Source organism: Chiloscyllium plagiosum, unplaced genomic scaffold, assembly GCF_037043375.1.
Source record: "Chiloscyllium plagiosum isolate Xiang-an unplaced genomic scaffold, Cpla_swu_hap1 HiC_scaffold_26, whole genome shotgun sequence".
NCBI classification, from domain to species: domain Eukaryota; kingdom Metazoa; phylum Chordata; class Chondrichthyes; order Orectolobiformes; family Hemiscylliidae; genus Chiloscyllium; species Chiloscyllium plagiosum.
The window spans coordinates 17,068,375-17,087,987 of NW_028270164.1; the positions used below are offsets into that span (position 1 = coordinate 17,068,375).

The 19,613-nt window shown below is 40.4% G+C and overlaps 1 protein-coding gene across 3 annotated transcripts in view; it reads right to left on the minus strand.

Moving 5' to 3' along the window:
* Positions 1 to 19,613, minus strand: part of ccnd3 (cyclin D3) — a 307,734-nt gene that overhangs the window by 16,559 nt on the left and 271,562 nt on the right. For 2 of the 3 annotated variants that reach the window (XM_087973524.1, XM_087973525.1), the window contains 3 exons: positions 17,833 to 18,048; positions 5,327 to 5,486; positions 3,727 to 3,869 (listed from right to left, as the gene is read on the minus strand). In XM_087973524.1, coding sequence (XP_087829650.1) covers positions 3,727 to 3,869; positions 5,327 to 5,486; positions 17,833 to 18,048 — 519 coding nt within the window. Of the gene's footprint in view, positions 1 to 3,726; positions 3,870 to 5,326; positions 5,487 to 17,832; positions 18,049 to 19,162; positions 19,544 to 19,613 lie in introns of those variants that run through there. The other variant, XM_043716554.2, reaches the window with a different exon arrangement.

The following is a 19,613-nucleotide window of genomic DNA, read 5'->3' on the forward strand; positions in this document are numbered from 1 at the left end:
GAAACATTGGTGATTATTGTATAACATTTAGGATTGACAAATGCAAAGTCAAGTGCTAAAAAGAGCTCACATCCTCACCGATTCTATCCATAGAATCAAAAAACTCAGTTTTTGTTTTGAAGAAAAGCACCCACAAAAACCAAAACAGCTTATTTCTAAAAATGCATAGCAAGTATTCAATACAGAACTAATTCATATCCACCAGGTCTTTATTACTAGAGATTCAGGGATTGGACAACTGCATACGTGGAATTCTTATTACAGTAATATGTTTTAGTTTTCATAAGTCTTTTGTATTTGAAGGAAAGAAGAGCCACACTAGTTAATCGTCTTGATATTTTGTCAGATACTACACTCCACTAAAGAGATGAATGCAGCCTCCCATCTGTTCTCTTTCAACCAGAATGCCCCACAAGGCAGTGTACAAATACCTAAGCTATTGGTTTTGTCTGCATCTATGCGGTTGTCGTAACTTTAGAAGTAGCCAGATTCCTTTCACCTATTGCCATCTATTATGCACCACTCGCTCCAGCATTTCCAATCCACAATGCTGAGGCACATCCCTCAAAGAGCAGCTTTTTTTTTTATCTTCAACAGCTGTCAAGGAGGAAAGCAGTTGAAAACCGAAGGGAACAACAACTCTTGGAAAAAAAATAAAGCCAGCTGGAGTGCAGGTAACACTGCTGCGGAGCAGTGGTATTGAGTGCTTGACAGAAAGCAAGATCAAAGAGCAAGAATAATACACTGTAGTAAACTCATCCCAGTCTTTCTGCTGCAGAATGAATAGCAGAACAAGGGCCTTTGGGGCCAGTCACACCATAATTGGTTCCAATTACCAGGATCAAAGGCAAGGCAGGAAACTAGACTCTGAACAGCCTATCCAGCTAACAGCTTGGCTATTTCTTATTCCTTCCCAATCGACACCCGCATTCCACCCCCCCCCCCCCCCCCCGCCCCTTAGCTCACTTCTGTTATAAAAAAAAATCACAAAGGGAGATGCAATAAAAGCAACCAGTTTAAAGTACATGGAAAAAAACCAGCATCGGTACACTTCTGTGCAAAATATACTTATCCAGGATAGTGCAGCGAACATATCTTCACTGCTTCCTATACTGAAGGGAGTTACTTACTTGCACGTAAACAACCCCCAACCATGGAATTCGAGGACTGATACTCTTTATGCAACAAAGCAACGCATCATTCTTGACAGCGCAACAGTGACCTCTTCTTTATCCTAATTTGCATGAGGCATCACCCAGATTCTGCACTAAATAGGCAATTGTTGCTCAGGCAATCTGATTTCCAAAGCATGTCACAGAGGAGGGCACTGAATAGCTGGATATATCCGGTACATGCCTCCCCCAATGGCTTAGTGGGTAAATGCACTACTTGAGAATGATGCTGAAACACTGAGTTTAATGCAGACCAGGCAGCTTCCCAGATCAATCTGCAGCTTGCTGGGCTCTCGGAACTGGTCTCAAAGCCTCTGGGTTTCCGCAGAATGAAGGCGAGGGGGCAGTTTACGGAGAGGAATGGCTCGGAATCCAAAGGTCAGGATTGTTACCCAATGTCTAGTATTGAGAACATGCCTCAGGTAAGCATATTTATCAGTGACAACACCCTCTAATGTTAAATAAACAGTCTACAAGGGTCCTGGGAACACCTGTAAAAATGGACTGGCAACACTGATGGAATAGAGCTCAATGAAGATCAGCCAGCCCAGCCGAACAAAGAATAAAACACATCCGTTGATCCCATATGGTCTAGCGGTTAGGTTAGGATCCCTGGGTTTTCACCTCCCGGTATGGGAATTACCCTTTTATGGCGGCACGGTGACACAGTGGTTAGCACTGCGGCCTCACAGCGCCAGGGACTCAGGTTCAGCTCCAATCCTGGGCAACTGTCTGTGTGAAGTTTGCACTTTCTCCCTGTGTCCGTGTGGGTTTCCTCCAGGTGCTCGGGTTTCCTCCCACAATCAAAAGTCGTGCAGGTCAGGTGAATTGGCCATGCTAAATTGCCCAAAGTGTGCACAGATGTGTAGGTTAGGGGTAAATGTAGAATGGGCTTGGGTAGAATACTCTTCAGAGGGTCAGTGTGGACTTGAAGGGCTGAAGGGACTGTTTCCGTGCTGTAGGCATTCTATGAAACTTAGGCTGCCAAAACTGATGTTCCAATGGAGCTTTTGCCTCAATAACCTGTAATGCTGACCAGTTGCAATGCCCCAACATCATGGAATACATGAGGACTTACAGTATAAATTGCTCTGACGCAGAACTGGCAGGCATTTTAGGCAGAGAGACCTTGTGAACTGAATCATGATTCAAATCGGGTAATACCAAACCTTTTACCAGTACTCCAGTTGTCAAAGGGCTCTCCCTGTCAGAGGTATGGTTGAACTGTCTGCAACATACATCAGTGCAACATTCCAAGTCATATCGGAGTATTCTCAGAGACTGATCTATATAAACTTTAAAAGGCACTTGTCATAAAACAGAAGGACGCTGTAGTGCTAGTCAACTATTCTAACTGGCCAACTCAAAGTTTAAGTGTCAGCACAAAGTCTTGAGCACAATACAAATGGCTGATGTTCCAGTGCAATACTGAGGGATACTGCACTACTCGAAGTGCCGTCTTCTGGATGAGATGACAAACTAAAGCTACCATTTGGACATAAAAGAGTCCCACGAGCTTATTCAAGCAGCAATGACAAACATTATCCCTCAACTAATATCGTCAATTATTTGGTCAGCAACACTACGCTGTTTGTGTTACTTTGCTGATGAGAAGATTGCTGCTGTGACTGAATCCCAGGATCAGCAGTCACTGAGTTTACTCTCAACAGGAGGAAGTCGAGCACAAACTGTAACTTCAGAACTGACCCCACTGATATAAAAAAATTGAAATCCAACTGACAAGCGAAGTGCTTAAGTGGTTAGCTTCAACATAAAATATTCTCAAAGTGGCTCAGCCAGTTTTCCAGAAGCAAATCAAAACAGCTACGTATAGTGATTCAAAAAGTACCACCTGCAAGTGACTGCTCCAACCCAAAGACTTCCAAACACATCTCACGTACAGTAACAACTGGAAAACTATGTTCAATGTGGATTATGGAGGAATTTAACAAATTGACAAATAAGGTTTTTACTTAACAGGAAAGGGAAATTACAAAGTATGATTAACTTAAGTATGGATATTAAATGACCATTATTACTCTCCTTAGATCATACCTCTTCAACCAAGTTATTAGTCACCTGTCCTAGTATCTTCATGTGGCTCAGGTCCAAATGTATTTCATAATGTGGATGGACCTGACCATGAGATGTTTTAATGTATTATGAAGATACTATATAAATGCAAGTTATTTTGAAAAGGCAATATTTCGACATCTGTTCTGCAACAGTTTATTTCCGGGAGCTGGGATTGGGGAAAAAGAACCTTGATTTGTCATCCTCAATACTTTAAATAAAGGCATAACATCCAGCAATGAGCAGGTTTGGAATTTTACCTATAACTTCCTTCACGTAATTGTAACAGAGTTTGATAAACTATTACCTGGATTATATTTGAACGTGAAGGCAGAAACCTTTCTATTTAAAATAAAAATTTCACATTTTGGAGACAAGTCACTCCTATTTTCTTCATTCAGCTCATGGGTCTCCGCAAAACTAGATGGGTCTACCAATTCATTAGTTCTGCATCTGTTACAATATTCTGCTGCAAACTCACCAGTTCTGTGCAGGTGACCTTGGCCAGCAGTTCTGTCAAAGACTCATCTGAAAGAGTACGGGATGGGATGCCAAGCCCACGGATTGCTGCTGAAATGCTTCCTGTTGCTATCATTGAAGGTGGATACATGGCAAAATTAAAATCTGAAATGGATACACAAAAGAATTAATTGCAGGACTTTCTAAAGTCTGACTTGCCTGATTAAAATAACTTAGTGACAAGCCGCTACCAATAATTATTCAATTTATCTATATTCAAATTACATTACACAGATAGCAAACCTCCAGAGACAAAAATGGCAGCAGTGCCCAGAACACGTTCAAACAGTGTCATAGGATCTAAGATCTACTGGATCTGGAAGACAAGCCCTGAGCTCAATACCTGTATGTCATCTTTCACAGTGACACAACCATGTCAGTCAAGACTGTGTTGAACTCTGACATAAGGGCTTAAAGTCAACCACCTAAGCTTAAAGTGAACTAAGTTGCAAAAACCCCCATTTCAGGGATTTAATACTGCTCAAGCAACTTCCTGAAACAAGTATTGCCATCATCCAAATGCAGGATTTGTGTTCCTCAGTCTGGTGTGTGTGGGACCCACCACATCCCTATATTACTTGGGCTTCACTCTCAAAAAAGTAATTCAGTCTGTTCCTTTCCCTTTACCGAAGGGGGACAATATCAAAATCGCAGGGGCAGGGTTGGGCAGACGTCGAGTTTGTGTCTGTATTTGGAATGTGCTAAATTATGTGTTGTACAGTCCACACTAGTAACAAAAGAGGATAAATTGCACTTCCTGTAAAATTAAGTTTGTAGTCAATGGCCTTTGATTGCTCCAACAAGCTTTGACTGGCTGAATCTCCATGTAGGTATGGTAGAGCATAGTAACAAGCCCCATCTGGTAAAATGTAGTTTCACTATTGAGGAGAACGAAACCAGGTTATTTACAGAGGACACGCCTTTGTTGCATGGAAGGGAAAGCAGAAAGTTACTTCAAGCCATTTTTACACATGGCCTTTGGTGAAACACACCACGGGCTGACTGTCAACTGTGAGTGATCTTCAAGAAGTTATAGAGTCATAGAGATGTACAGCACGGAAACAGACCCTTCAGTCCAACTCATCCATGCCGACCAGATATCCCAACCTAATCTAGTCCCACTAGTCAGCAGCCGGCCAGTCTGGTGTCTATCTGCTTTCTCATCCCCTATACACTAAACCCAACATCAACTTACGGAAAGTCTGGCGAGCATCTTTGTATTAAGCACTAATAAAGACTGGGAAGAGAATGGAAACAAATATATCATTGCCAGAGATGGTATGGTTACCACGATGGTGGATATCCTCCCAGGTTAGTAATGCAGCTGAAGGACAATAGAGAGTTAGCCCTTGATCTCCTGCTGGTAATACCATTAATTTATTATTACACATTCTAAGACAGAACAAAATAACTTGCAACTTTATTCTGCAATGCAAACTTAGAAATAACTCCTCCCACCCCAAACAATTAATTGCTTCTGCTCTTTAATCTCAAGCTTCTCAATCTGTATTTATAAAGTAAATTTCCTTTATTTTTGTTTTAAAAAGTGAAACAGCAAATACCTGTTGCACACATGGCAATGAATGTTTGAGTGTGTTTCTTAACAAGCTCCAACTTGTCCACTGGAAAAGCCAGCTTCCCCAGGATATGTTCAATAAAATCGTTTGGAGTAATGGCTGAGAGATCCCACTTCAGTTTCCCAAGGACAATTATCTCCCAATTCTGAGGAAGAGAAAAGATGATCAAAAACCTTAGACAATTGCTGCATGTTCCGGACAGATTTTTATAAAGAAAAGTCTTGTAAATGCACTGATTTCATGCCAGAACATTTAATTATTTCCTGCTCCAGGATTTAGAGATGCCTCATATGACATCTTACATCCTCGATAAATGCCTCTCCCAGAGGGAATGCTCGAAAAACTATTGCTATAAGCTAAGCTAAGCTAAGCTATCTGTAGTTACTATGCATATAATGTATAGTCCCACAATATAAAAGTGAGGCAGTTGACCTTGTTAATTTCTCAAAGCGTCTTCACTATTAGCCTGTTTATTCCTTTCTGACAACTTTAGGGAGTTTTCTATGTAATGATGTGACTTGCTGCATTTTCCCCTGCCTCATAAAAATAAGAATGAGATTCCACTTCATTAGCCATGCTATTTTAAATTTTGTTTTACTGAAAGCCTTCCCAAACTTCTGGCCCAATTTGACCATGCAAAATATCTTAATTTGATCTTGCCCTGCAATATAACCACTCAACAGGCACTCTTCCACTTACTCTAACTCCCAGGCTGCTATCAGGTCATTCCCTGCTCTGCTAACTTTCCATTCAAAGACAAATGTATTTTGAAGAAGAAACAGCCATCGCATCTCCCATTGCAGTCCAATTAAAATACTTAAAAATAAACCCAGCTCTCCTATGTGTGGCCAATATGATCCATTTGTACATGCTCTGAATTGCTATACACACTGTAACTTCAAACTCACTGCTAAAATGTGCACAGATTTCAGCCATCATTAAAAAGAGATTAGATTAGATTACATTACAGTGTGGAAACAGGCCCTGCGGCCCAACAAGTCCACACTGACCCGCCGAAACCCCTACATTTACCCTTACCTAACACTACGGGCAATTTAGCATGGCCAATTCACCTGACCTGCACATCTTTGGACTGTGGGAGGAAACCAGAGCACCTGGAGGAAACCCACGCAGACACGGGGAGAACGTGCAAACTCCACACAGTCGGTCGCCTGAGGCGGGAATTGAACCCGGGTCTCTGGCGCTGTGAGGTAGCAGTACTAACCACTGTGCCACCGTGCCGCCCACTATGAGAGATCTGTTTGAGTGATATAGAGACGTTAACATCATTGGAAGCCAAAGGAGGGAAAGAGACAGTGATGCAATGAAGTGGAGAGGGGGTTAGATGTCTAACAGAAGTTCAATAGCTGCATGAAAGTGTAAAACATCAGTAAGGTATGTAGATCAGTTAGCTGGATGACTGGCGTGCAATCAAGAATGATATGAACAGCAGGCGAGGTCACCATGCATGTCTTGCCTTCCCAACTTTTGCCCCTTGCCTGAGATGGGATCACCCTCAGGTTAAGCCACAACAAACAGCCTCATGGAGGGAGAAGCCCTATCATTCTTTGGGGCTATGGTTACTTCACTTATTTTACATAGATCAATAATGTCAAAAATCAGAAGCCCACAAGGGAAAGAGAGGAGGTACTGCAAGACAGGGATGGGGATAAACATAGGATAACAGATTCAGATGGTAAAAAATTAAAGGAACAGAAGATCAGGGAGACTGACAAAAGACGAAGAGAGACCTCAAAGAGCAGCTTTTTCGGAAAGATATTGTGGAAAACAACTGTACAATGGATTAAAGACAAACAAGTAGAGAAAGTGAGGTCAGACAATGTTTTAAGATACACAAAGATCAGGGAGTGGCAGCAATAACTGCAAGTAGATCCACATTATTTATATGCAAATTAGTTCCTTGTTAAGGCAAAACATTGGCAGTTCACTCAATGGAACTGGGTGTGGTTCCCACATCGGTACTCCTTCCATAAGCTAAGATAGCACAGAAGAGAAGAAGTTGACAAAGACTTGGGCATAAACTCTGGAGGTGGAATCAGTTGTGAACTCTCTCCCAGCACACTTTCACTTTCATTGATATAGTTGCTTCAGGAAAAAGCAAAATTATGAACTATCCACGGCCACTCCTGCACAGCCCACAGTCGAAAGATTATTTTCTGGAGCATTTTAGGAATTGCAAAAGGAAATAGGCGCACTGAAAAATGGGGATTTAAACACTGCCCAATTCATGTGATGAAAGGAATGAAGTAGGGTTTATCAACAAATGACATAGCATTGTCTTCAGTGTGGTAATTCTCTCGGTGAATGAAGAGATGTATACTCTAAACTCAACAGGGTGAAGTTACCAAAACCAAATGGAGTTCACTGGACCTGAGCAGATCAACTGTTGAGAGAAGACCTCTCAAATGTTGCAACATCCATAGAAGAATCAGAGGGATGATCCATTCCAAGGTACATTGGAAGAACAGAGGAAAGGTTTGAGATTTCCCTTTATTGGGTTCATGTACACACAATACTGTGTGCAAATTTTAAATATGCTCTGATGCTTCAACCCTGTAATTCTTGCTTTGATCCTTTCCCATCACAAATCAGTCAACTTCTTCAAATCTGCTCTGTTTCGGAGCTGCATGTACAAGTTGTTTGTTCTTCTGCAACTTGTACTGCCTTTAATTCCCTGATATTGGGCAGTTTCCTTTAAATTAATTGATGGGGCCTTGCTGGTAATGACAGACAATTTGTTGCCCCTCTGTAACTGCCCTTGAGAAGGTGATGAGCCACCTGGTACAACAGTTTCACTTACAGAAAATACTTAAGGAAAACTGCTGCCTAGAATTGACCAATGCATATGAAACTGCAGCTACACCTTATGCATGTGAATCATAAATGTCCCTCAGTGCACCCAGGGATTCATTTACAGAGTTGCCATTCCATCAGAATGAACTGCCATACTAGATGCCTGTCAGTGAATTTAAAGTGATAATCCAATGTTAGTGACCATATAGGATACCCTACACCACAGTAGAGTCTATTTTCACCATTTGCATACCCAGACAAGATTACTGTTTTGTATGTCACTGACAGTCAGGAAGAAGCCTTGGCTTGTACTATGACCTTGCCTTTACTATCAGCACTATTTGATGTCTCATGGGGCCACTTGAGTCACAGCAGTGACTCGTGTAGAGCCACATTGCTGGATTGAGTCAGACCACACAGGAATCGAGCACCTGTACTAACAATTAATAGGCAAGAATTTTAATTAAGTCACACATGTGACGAGAACTGTGCTGACATTTCTCATCAATCTGTGGATACAAGACCATTATCCACAAGGACTGCTGGCATCTGCAGACATAACATTTCATGACTGGGATGTAAAAGCTGTATGGCTGTGAGGAAAGGCGGCAATGGAGAAAATAATTCACCTGTATTTCATGACTTGCTGTGCTCTGGTTGATACAGATGCCGATAGCCAAGAATTAGAAATGGCACCCATATCAATCATGCAACGAAACAAAAGCTATCGCTGTTGAAAATCCACAGAATTAGAATATATTTGCTGCAAATCTGCAATTATTTTCTACACTAAAAGTCAATAGGATGCAGGTCTGCTGTTAATTATCAAGAAGAATCGCCACTGAAGTCAACAAATTATAGTTTGTTGTTATGGGAACCAGATGCACAAAAGAGCAGCAACAGTGATACAAAAAAGCCAAATGGGTTGGTTTCTTCTTGAAGTCAAATGGTGAAGAGTTGAAACAAACAGTATATCAAGGTTCACTCCGATCAGCCAAGAGAATTGTAAAATGATTAAGATGCTAGTGATCATTTGTGTATCATTCATAAAAGAGTGAACACTTTCTACAAATTCTGCTCTATAGCAACGGGAAATTAACAATAGCTACATTAGTTTATATTACTGATATCCAAACTATTCAGACTCCAGAAGTAAAATTAGTCAAACCTTGGTAGCAAATGGACCCAAACTGGTTGTATTTACACTGCTCTCTTTACATAGAAAGACAACCCAAGATACTTCATTGGAGTGTACTCAGTGGGCTGAAGGAGAAACAAGGATCATTAAAGTGAAAGAATACCAGAACTTAAAAAGAGTTTATGAAGGGACCAGCTGACTAGCAATAAATCATTTACTGAACCAGCACTCGCATCTCTAAATACTTTGCACAGTCAGAATGCATTCTTCATGGTATACTTTCACTTAATTGGGCGGATGGACAAGTCAGGCTTCTGTCAGATCATCCCCACCAAGTGTCTCAAGAACAAATGCAACTTTAGAACATAGAAAACAAACTTCGGTTCAAGGAACTGAAATACCAGCATTATCCTCCCACTATTAGTCTGTACAGAGCGTGGTGGTTTTCCCAGGCACTAAATGCACACAAAGCAAGAGTCTGTTATTTGTACATTTACCAGAAAACAGATTTCAAATTGCTTGCAAATTGTTTACAATGCTCAACACTAACTGTTATGTCTATTTATATTTTTAAAAAGTGAGAATTCAGTCAGGAAACAAAACTAAGGAGGAAGGACATGCTCTGATATAGAACCTTATCTTGGAAAAAGTGTTGTGGAACTCAGCATGTATTGCAAAGCTCCTGCAGGCTGGATGCTAAAAACATTTTCACCAGCCCATGATGACACTCACCAAATTAACTAAACCTTGCTTTACGATACAGTTTACACATTATTTGCATGTTCTATTCTTGACAAGCAATAAGTTATTACAAACACCCATTGAAGGTGAGACCATATCATGAGTACTACATCCTATTTAAATGACAGAAGCTGCACTTTTTCTAAAGATATTCCAGAGGTTTTTTTCATCCCCTCTAACCTAGTCTCATTATACTCCTGCTTTGTGAAGCTTCCAAACTGGACTATTAGCTTAATTAGCCTGTGAACAAGTTCAATAAATAATGACACTTTTGCAAAACATTCAAGGCTTTAAATTCCATTCATCCTAAAAATTCACAAATTAGTCTGCAGTTTGACACACAACTTGTATTTTTAATGGATATTATTTGCACAGTGCTGACATTTCCCAGCGCTTGTGCATCTATTTCACCTCATTCTCAAATCTATATGATCACCTCCCTTCAATATGCGCCTTCTTGCACAACTGTTTATGATCTGCTGTATCCATCTGTCCCTCCTATGATCTATGAGCACCATCTGTCAGTTTTTTGTGCATCTCACCCATACTGTTAATAGTGCTGTCTATGTCTTTTTTTCCTTCTGTGATCTCTCAGCTTCCACATGCTGAAGTTTCTGCCCTACAACTTGAACTCTCCACACACACTGCACTGTCAAGACCGGATTTTAGACAAGCAGTAATAGGTGGGGCATAACCTTCTACAGCTAACTTTGAAGCTTGAAGCCAGCTTCTTTAGCTCTTGCCACAATACATACACTCTCAATGACTATTCTTCTAACACCATAACAGACTGTACAGTTACTACTTTTTTTTTTTAAAAGCAGTTTCTGGGACTTGGTACTTATAAATTTCTTACAAAAGCGACAACACTTCAAAAGCACATTCTTGGCTATTAAGCACTGAGACATCACGAAGCGTGCTGAATGGAATTTGGTTTTTTCGCACTGCTGACTATTAGAGATTGAACAGGAATGTTTGAAATATCAATGTCTTGTTCGTCCTGGGGTGAGCTTCAATTTGCATAACTCTAGCCCACCCTTTACAAAAAATTGACTTTGGCCTCAAATCGTCACCTACCTCCAAGAGCTTACACAATAAAACCGATAGGTGCTTCTGTTAAACCAAACCAGGCTTAGATTCCTATCCTGGTAAAGCAGCAGTAAACATCAGCTCATCTAAAGATCTGCTAGCTGTACCCTATCACACACCAAGTCATCATTTGCCCTCACACTCTTCCCAAGACTCTCAATATTGTGTTGTCTCAAACTTAAAACCCTCTACAGTGTAACTCCACCTTCTCTAAACCCTTCTGGATATTTTCCAATCAAGTGATATGTTATGACACACCTCTGGATCAGGTGGGACTTGAACCTGGGCATCCTTGCTCACAGGTAGGGACACTAACACCACATAAGAGACCCTGTGACCTCTTCTGGACCCAAGACCTGTACATCCCCTCACATGTTTGTGATTCACCAATTGCCTTAGTCCCACTTCATGTGAATGCTTCCACCTCCATGTAAAGACCTACCAAACACAGAAGCTATTGGTCATTCCTTATAACGGCTGCTTCGTTGGCTCAGTGTTCTTAAAATTGCTGAATACCACAAAATCTTTCTGCTACATCAATGACACTAACTGACATCTTTCCCACGCCCCACAACGCCAATACAGATGTTGGGATCTGGAGGAGAGGTATGCCGCTGAGGTGCTGGCAGCTTGGGAGACGAAATTAACACAATTTACAGGCTACTAAGCAGATAGGTACAGTTAAAAAGTTCAGTCTAACCTGAAGAGGCTCAACAGTTTGCTGTTTGAATGGGGCAGGCTGGGCAAATCCCAAGCAGAGAGCAAACCATTACACTGGGAGTGGTTAAAAGTTTACATAGCAACACTGCCATTTTTAATTCAACATTTCTTTAGTCAAATAGCTGATAATTCAAATGTTTCCACTAAATTTGCTGATGCATTTAAGTTGCTTAATATAACTTAATTTTAAAAAGATTTCAAAATGAGAAACTAAATGCTTACATAGCCAGTTTCTATTGTAAAAGTTGATCTATAAAAATATTAAATCCTGAAATTAGACAAAACGTGCAGCATTTTAATATACTAATTGATTTCCCATGAAGAATGTGCAATTCTTATTTGTCTTTGAACTGCTGTTTCTCAGTTCTTTTTTTTAAAAGAAGAGCCCTCCTTCCACATATTTCATTTTTTCCTCATGATTCCTATTTCCATTCAGATGGGTGACATTGCAATGTGCAATACTACAGGAAGCCAACAACTAAAAGGCTGTCATTGGCCTAAAGGCTGCACGGACATGGGATCCTCAAGCAGCTCCCAATCCTACTTCACTTAAGCTGACACCGACCTTATTCAACATTATGTTTTGAAGCCCATCTTGATGATTGGGACTTGCTTTTTCTGAAAACAATGAAGCAAGAAACTGTTGGTCTGCCTTTCTCTGCACATCTATTACAACCTACACACTTTCTCTTACTTGTCCCCCTTCCTCAGCTTGTGCCCTTTAACTCATCTGTACACCTTTCCCAACATCTTCCTACCTGTTTCTTCCCATTTGAACGATCTACCTCACCCATTTACCTTAATATGAAGTCTTGTTCTCCTAGCGAGACTGAAAGATCAGATGCCCAAAACAGCTTATTTGCCTCCCATCTATCTACTTGCCTTCAAAGAGACTTGAAAGACTTTTCTCTTAAAAAGAAAAGGAACTAAATTGGAAAAGGCAAGAATCGTCTTTGCTCATACCTCAGTTTCACTCACCAAACCCACATGTAGGTGCTAGAGATCTGAATCAATCATCTGCCAAGGTCTCAATGAATGGTGAAAATGTTGAGCGATGAAATGGCTTCTTCCTGTTCCTACATTTCACAGTTTATACACACTAATAGCATTAAACTTTTCTAGTTGCCAACAAATTGCAGATGGCTGAATTAGCTGGCTTAAAATTCAACTGGTTGACTTTTCTCATCTTCCCCCACCATCAGTAAATTAAGTAACATCAAAAATTCTTTGTCTCCTCTCTCATAAACAGCTCTCATTAGAAAAAACAATTTTCACCACAATGATGGTTTTGAAATTTGTCCTCTAATCTCTCAAAAGAGTTTGAACAGGGAACTGGAGCATTCGAGATCAAGGTATAACTGAACATCCTTTGGCAACACATTCTGGACAAAACTATTAATTCAAGCCCTGGCTAGTGGGATACAAAAACAAAATAAAAGACACAAGACAATTCAATTGATGAGTTTAATCATTTTGTTCCAAAATGTGCATTGTTAAAAAAAAATTCATCTTTATTTGGGCATTAGAAATTTCAGTTACTGAGTAATGTCAGATGAAGCATTTTTGCAAAGTCTGAGAGAATTTGTGAACTCAAGTGAGCAACTTGCATGGTGACAGATTAACATGAGTATTTTTCATTATAAACATGGACACAGAACTGAAAGTGAAGAAACCTAACAAACAAAAAAGTGATTCGGTTGCAAGTGCTTCACACATTATGAAGCCATCATATACACTGACCCACCAGTTACTGTCCTAAGTAACCGAGTTTCAAAAAAGGTACACCAATAAAAGTTTGAATGGACGGTACTTGTGTTGGGTGAATCTGGAAAAGCATATTGGACGATAAGTCTAAGCTAAAAGCAGAGGAAACTAATTCAATTTCCATTCATGCTCACTTCTACAAACAAATCCCTCTGTTGAAAGTAAACTATTAATAAATTAGATCGAAAAATAAACAGATTTATAGGCTGCTTTAAAACTCAGGATGTACCAAATGCTTTGTCACTAATCAAGAACTTTTGAAGTATAGCTAATTTCCATACAACAATCATCAGAGAGTTAAATGAACAGATTATCTATTTTACAATACTGGAATTACTTGGGGCTCCATGCCTACAAGATTGGTAGACGCAGAAATGATCAACGTTTTCAAAAGGAGATTGGGTAAGTGGTTGAGATAAACACATATACAGGCAAGAGAGAAAGAGGAAGGACAGTATTGACCCGGTTGCAAAACAGAGATATGGCATGGATTCAACAGGTGAATGGCCTCCTTGTGTGTCACCGTGGCTTTATAGCTGAGGAATATTTGCTGATAAAAACACCAAGATAACACCTTGGTCTCAGATTGTGTCCATGGGGGCCATTATAGACACCTAAACGGCCTTGATCTGACCCAAAATAATTCCTCAGGACAATGATGAACTCAAGTCTCTGGAATGCACCTTGACCACAAGTGACACTATCATGAGAATGTTTTAACAAATTTGTCACAAGAATTTGATTCTTTACAATAAAATTTTGAGCAGATGTTCCGGTATTCATTAACTTTAAATTTAGATCAGGATTAACCCATAAAACCCATTCCAATCAGAGTTAATTTAAGATTATTCAACTCCACATTCAACACTCATAACCCTTTATGTAAATTCAAATTATTTCCTCAGACCTAAAAGGAAGAGATAGTACCCAATGATGACATAACTCTAGATGACAGACAGTACCTTTGCTTAACCACAAGATGTCTCTCTCATCATCCACATCATCTCTGTTCTATATCAATCAACAGAGAACGTAACGCTTATAAAAAAGATCATTTGGATCGACTCGTCCCTGCTGGTGAAGGGCTTTTGCCCAAAATGTTGATTTTCTTGCTCCTTGGATGCTGCCTGACCTGCCGTGCTTTTCCAGCACCATACTCTTGACTCAAATCTCCAGCACCTGCAGCACTCATTTTCGTTTGGTCCCTCTGGTGCTTATACTCTGTACATACCTCTCATTACCCATCATCTAATCCAATCAGCACAACTTCATTTCTTTCATGTCAAGTTCCCTTAAACACATTTTTGCTATTCACTTCAACTACTCATGACAATCAGTTTGTCATTCTAAAAGCTCTCCCAGTCAAGACAATTTTTTTCCTGCACTTTCTAGTGGACTTACAAATGGCCTTTTAATTATGGAACGGAATCTTGGTTTCTCACAAGCGATAATATTATCTCCACATGTACCCGATCATACTCTTTCACATGCTTCAGACTTCTGGGAGGTCACCCTCCCCAGCCACTTCTCTTCTTCAGAAAAAGCCCCAACTCTGTAAATGCCTCGTCATAGGAGTAGTCCCTCACTTCTGATGACCCATTATATTTTTCTTTGCACTTTGACCAGTGCCTTGAACAGCCTTTACATATTATGGAGACAAGCACTTTAAAATTACCTAATATAGATTCAAAGGACTAGATAAACACTAAAGTGCAACCAAATGAGAGATTATACCTCCAGTTTATAACACACAGTTCTTCAGAATTTGCTCAGTCATTGAAGAAACTACTTCCTCAAAAAGGAAGAGAAAAAAATTCAGTTGTGAGTAAGGCAGTGGGTACTTGCACACCCTTCAGCAGCTGTTTGCAAAGCACTATTGGCAAGTGTCTAGGAAGATATACTGTTCTGTGTCCCAAGTGAACTGAAGAAAAGATACAAAGAGGAAACAAAATTGGATCATTCCCATTCATGCAGCCAGAGGTGAGAATGTGGACTTCAGATATCCCAAAGTGATACTATGATTGGAAACGATCCAAACCAGCATCGTGAGGAAAGCAAAGTTACTGATGAGTGGGAATGGAAATTGAGGCCACGATTCCCAACCAAGGTGCTGTGGACTAATGCTTCAGCCATTCTCTGTGGATGGGAAATGGGCAAGGTGAAGCAAATATTTCCACTCACCATGAAGAAACTGATGCTTCTTTCTCTAGCAGAGAAATGTCAAGAGAATAGCTTGTCCCGTGAATTTACCACTCCAAAGTTAACTCCTGTTATAAAGATCCTGGATATTATGAGCAGTAACATAGACACAGAACGGGCTGCTCTCGCAACCAAAACCCACTCCCAGTGGATGGTGATCAGAAATGGAAAAACTAAATGATTTTCTCCCACACATTAAAGGCAAGAAGTCAAATAAGCTCAACTTATTCCATGTCACTTAACATGCCATCTAGTGACAGTAACAGTCTGACCTATATTTTGGTTATTCTTACATACCAGAGACGCAGCATCTACACAGAATTAGAATTACAACGCAGAGGTGGAGGTCATTCAGCCCATCGAGGCAGTGTTGGTTCTTTTGAACAGCAATTCAGTTAATTCCACTTCCTCACTCTTTTCCTGTATCCCTTTAACATGTCTCCTTTAAGTATTATCTAATTACTTTCAAAGTCTACAAATGACTTGGTTTCCACCACCCTCAGCAGTGAATTCCATACCTTAGCTCCAGTCCTACTTGAAAACGTTTGGACTCATATCACCTTGGTTCCTTTTGCCAATTACTTCACATTTTATTTCGCTTTCACACAGTAGTTGGGTAAAATGGTTGCAGGATATTAGGAGCAGTGAATGGAAACAGATAAAAAGGACCACAGTTTGCAACCTCCATTCCAATTTGACAATGTGTAGACTTTTGATAGGAGGCAAGGAAAGAATCTGCCATGTAAATGGCCACATAATTATACAGCACTTATCTCTAACACAGGATCCAGCACCGTATCTTGGCCAAGTTCTGTATTAACACTTAAAGCTCTGCACGCGTGCAGCTAACTGCAATCATGAAATATTTGGCAATTGCAAGGGTCGAAGAAACAGAATTTTACATTTCACGGAATTAGGAGGTCCACCAGCTGACATCTGTTTTAGCATCCAACAGTGCACATTTCTTCCTGGTTTCTAATTCTAAGTTGATTGAACTGCTGGTGCGAGAAGCAATGGGGGTGAAAACTTATTGAAGCATTAAGATGAACTGTGCCAATGCAAGGTGACTGAGAATGACCTGTAGACTGTCAGAGGAATAGCTAAGGTGTGAAGGCAACACAAAAAAAGACTCTAAAGGGAAACAAAAAGAAAATTGGTAACAACCATCCACCACTGCAGGATGCAAGATGAGGAAACTTTATCTGTGTGGTCCTGCTGACCCAGTTACCATAGTAGTGCACTGTACACAGCCAGATGCAGCAGACAACCAACCACAACTATCCCTGAAGAATCACAGGTGTCCGGTGTAGCCTGGCGACTTAACAGTGCGCCACCCCATGAATTCTTTTCAAAATATAAAATTTGCAAGCCTCAGATGCCCCAGAAAAGAATTACAGCAGTTTGTACATCTGCCAGTAAGAATCTAAACTAAAACGGACTCTCTTCAAATGCAGATTTGTCGGCACATAAACTTTGATCAGCTCAAAGTTCACAACCCTGGACATATCTTAAACAATTTTCATCCTTATTACAATAAATTGTTACACATTATAAAATAGTTATAAAATACAGTCCAAACTCCAATGCAAATACTACAGCCTTTGCTGCTATGTTTGCATTGACAACATCTCACCAAAGGACAAACTGGAAAGAATTACTAATTGTAAAATTAGTATCACTGTACTTTATTTGATGGCACCTCGGTACAAGCAGGGTGGGCTTTGCAAATTTGCACCAGAGGGCGCCAGACGCCTAGTCATAAGTGTCAGTCTGGGTTGAATTCTGATCAATAACTGCCAGCACATAAGCTCAATTAATGGGAGGTCGGAAGCTTTCTACCTTGGATATAAAGTTTACTGCGCACCTGAATATAAAGTATTGTTTTTTTTTAAATTAAAATGTGAAACAGAATTACAAAATAATATTTCCATTGACCTTGTCGTTCTCAGAAAGGCTCTGTAATAGATTTGGGAAAAAAAAGTACAAAACAAAACGTGTCAAATTGCTGAAATATTGGTGAATTTACCAGGAGGTCTTCTGGAGTGATTGAATTGTCAGTGTAAATGCAGAGTTTCTCAGCTGTCAGGGGGATCGTCTCTTTCAGTTTTGATGCTAAGAACATGCAGACTGCCCCTAGCAGCTGGAGGTGACATTTTCGAGTGGGAACCGAAGATAAAAATCTATCCAGATAATTCATAGCCAACAGAAAGACTTCCTCTTCGCATTTTTGCTCTTCGCACACCTAGAATGGGGCAAAAACGGCGAAAAGTTGGGGAGATCAGCCCAAGTATCTATTCGATCACAAAAGACAAAATCATTACAATCGCACGCATTTTCTCCAACATTGCAAAATTTAGCCGACAGCCCCAGCAATTTGTAAAACAAGTCAAAAACACTACCCTTTCCCGACCTTTCCCACATGCCAAGCTATCTGCTCAAAATTCGCTTTTTACAAGATTTAACAATCCTGGGCGACAGCCTCCTTCTGCCCCCGACGACTGCGGATTTTCTAAAATATTAAAATTAAATTAAATAAAAAATATCGCGTGGCTGCCAGCAGAGTTACCTTTTGTTCGCAGTAAAGTTTCAAAAAATCGGGAAAATTAGACAGTTGCTCCGCCAGCGATAATTTTTACATGTAAATAAACAAGAAATCCTGAAGTTTAATTGGGGTCAGGAGCTGACAACAAACTCTTTTGCTGGACGGAGGAAATTTAAGGTACAATGCAAGAATTTTGGGTGGTCTAACTCGCTCTCTGCACCAACCATTAAGAGTCCAGGAGTTAAGATCCAGCGGACTCAGTGCAAAGGACAACTTGTGAGACGGAGAATAAAAAATGCAACATCTTAAAACACCCATTAATAACCCTGCAGTTACTGACTCTCTTATTAATAAAGCCAAAGCGACTTTTGATGAGCCCAACAGAGAAACGCAAGAAAAAGTTTTTTTTGAAGTCGAGTCAACATGGCGACACTATGTTGTTTATCAGCCATCATCAGTTCTTTATAAATTTTGCGAGAAAAAATATTTTAAAAAATATCAGCACAATTTTGCATTCGATTCCAAGAAGTTCTCTGCAATTGGGGGAGAGAAAGAAAGCTTGTTAAACTTGCACGCACTTCGTACAAAAGCGACGCCTTTTTTTTTCCAATATGCTTTTCAGAGGCAACATTATAAATAACTTATTTTGAAAAAAAATTATAAAAAGATTAAAATTAAGTAGATGACACCGACACATATTCCCAGCCCAAATACTTTTGCAAAAGCTCTTGAGACAGGCAGGCATGAATAATACTGCATCTTGAAGAGTGCTCGCCTTTTCTCTTTTCCTCTTAAAAAAATTTCTTTTTTTTACCTCTAGCATCCAAAATGCAACCATTTTTCTCATGTAGGGTTCGATTTCTTTCTGGACACATTTGAAATAAGAAGTCCTGGGGATGTATCTGTCCTCAGTATGCAGCAGGTTTTGCAGGACTCGATGGTCAGCGAGGAGGGTAGGGTCCGGGAAGGCTCGCTGGATTCTAGGGGCATTTTCCATGCAGAGGAGCTCCATGTCTGTCTATAAATGTGTGTATGTGTGTGTTGCTGATATGACTGTGCTGGCGAATAAGCTCCGTCTGCCTCTTGATGCACTGGGGCTCCCTCTGTATGCGACAAGAACCAGAGTCAGAGAGAGAGAGGAACCCAAGCGGCGCCTGCGCGGGACCCTGTCGACTTGATTGATACTCCGGCTGTGTATCCAGCGCGCAGCCGTCACCGGAGCAACCCCGACGTTCCATCGCGCGGCTCCCGCCCAGCATTCCCCA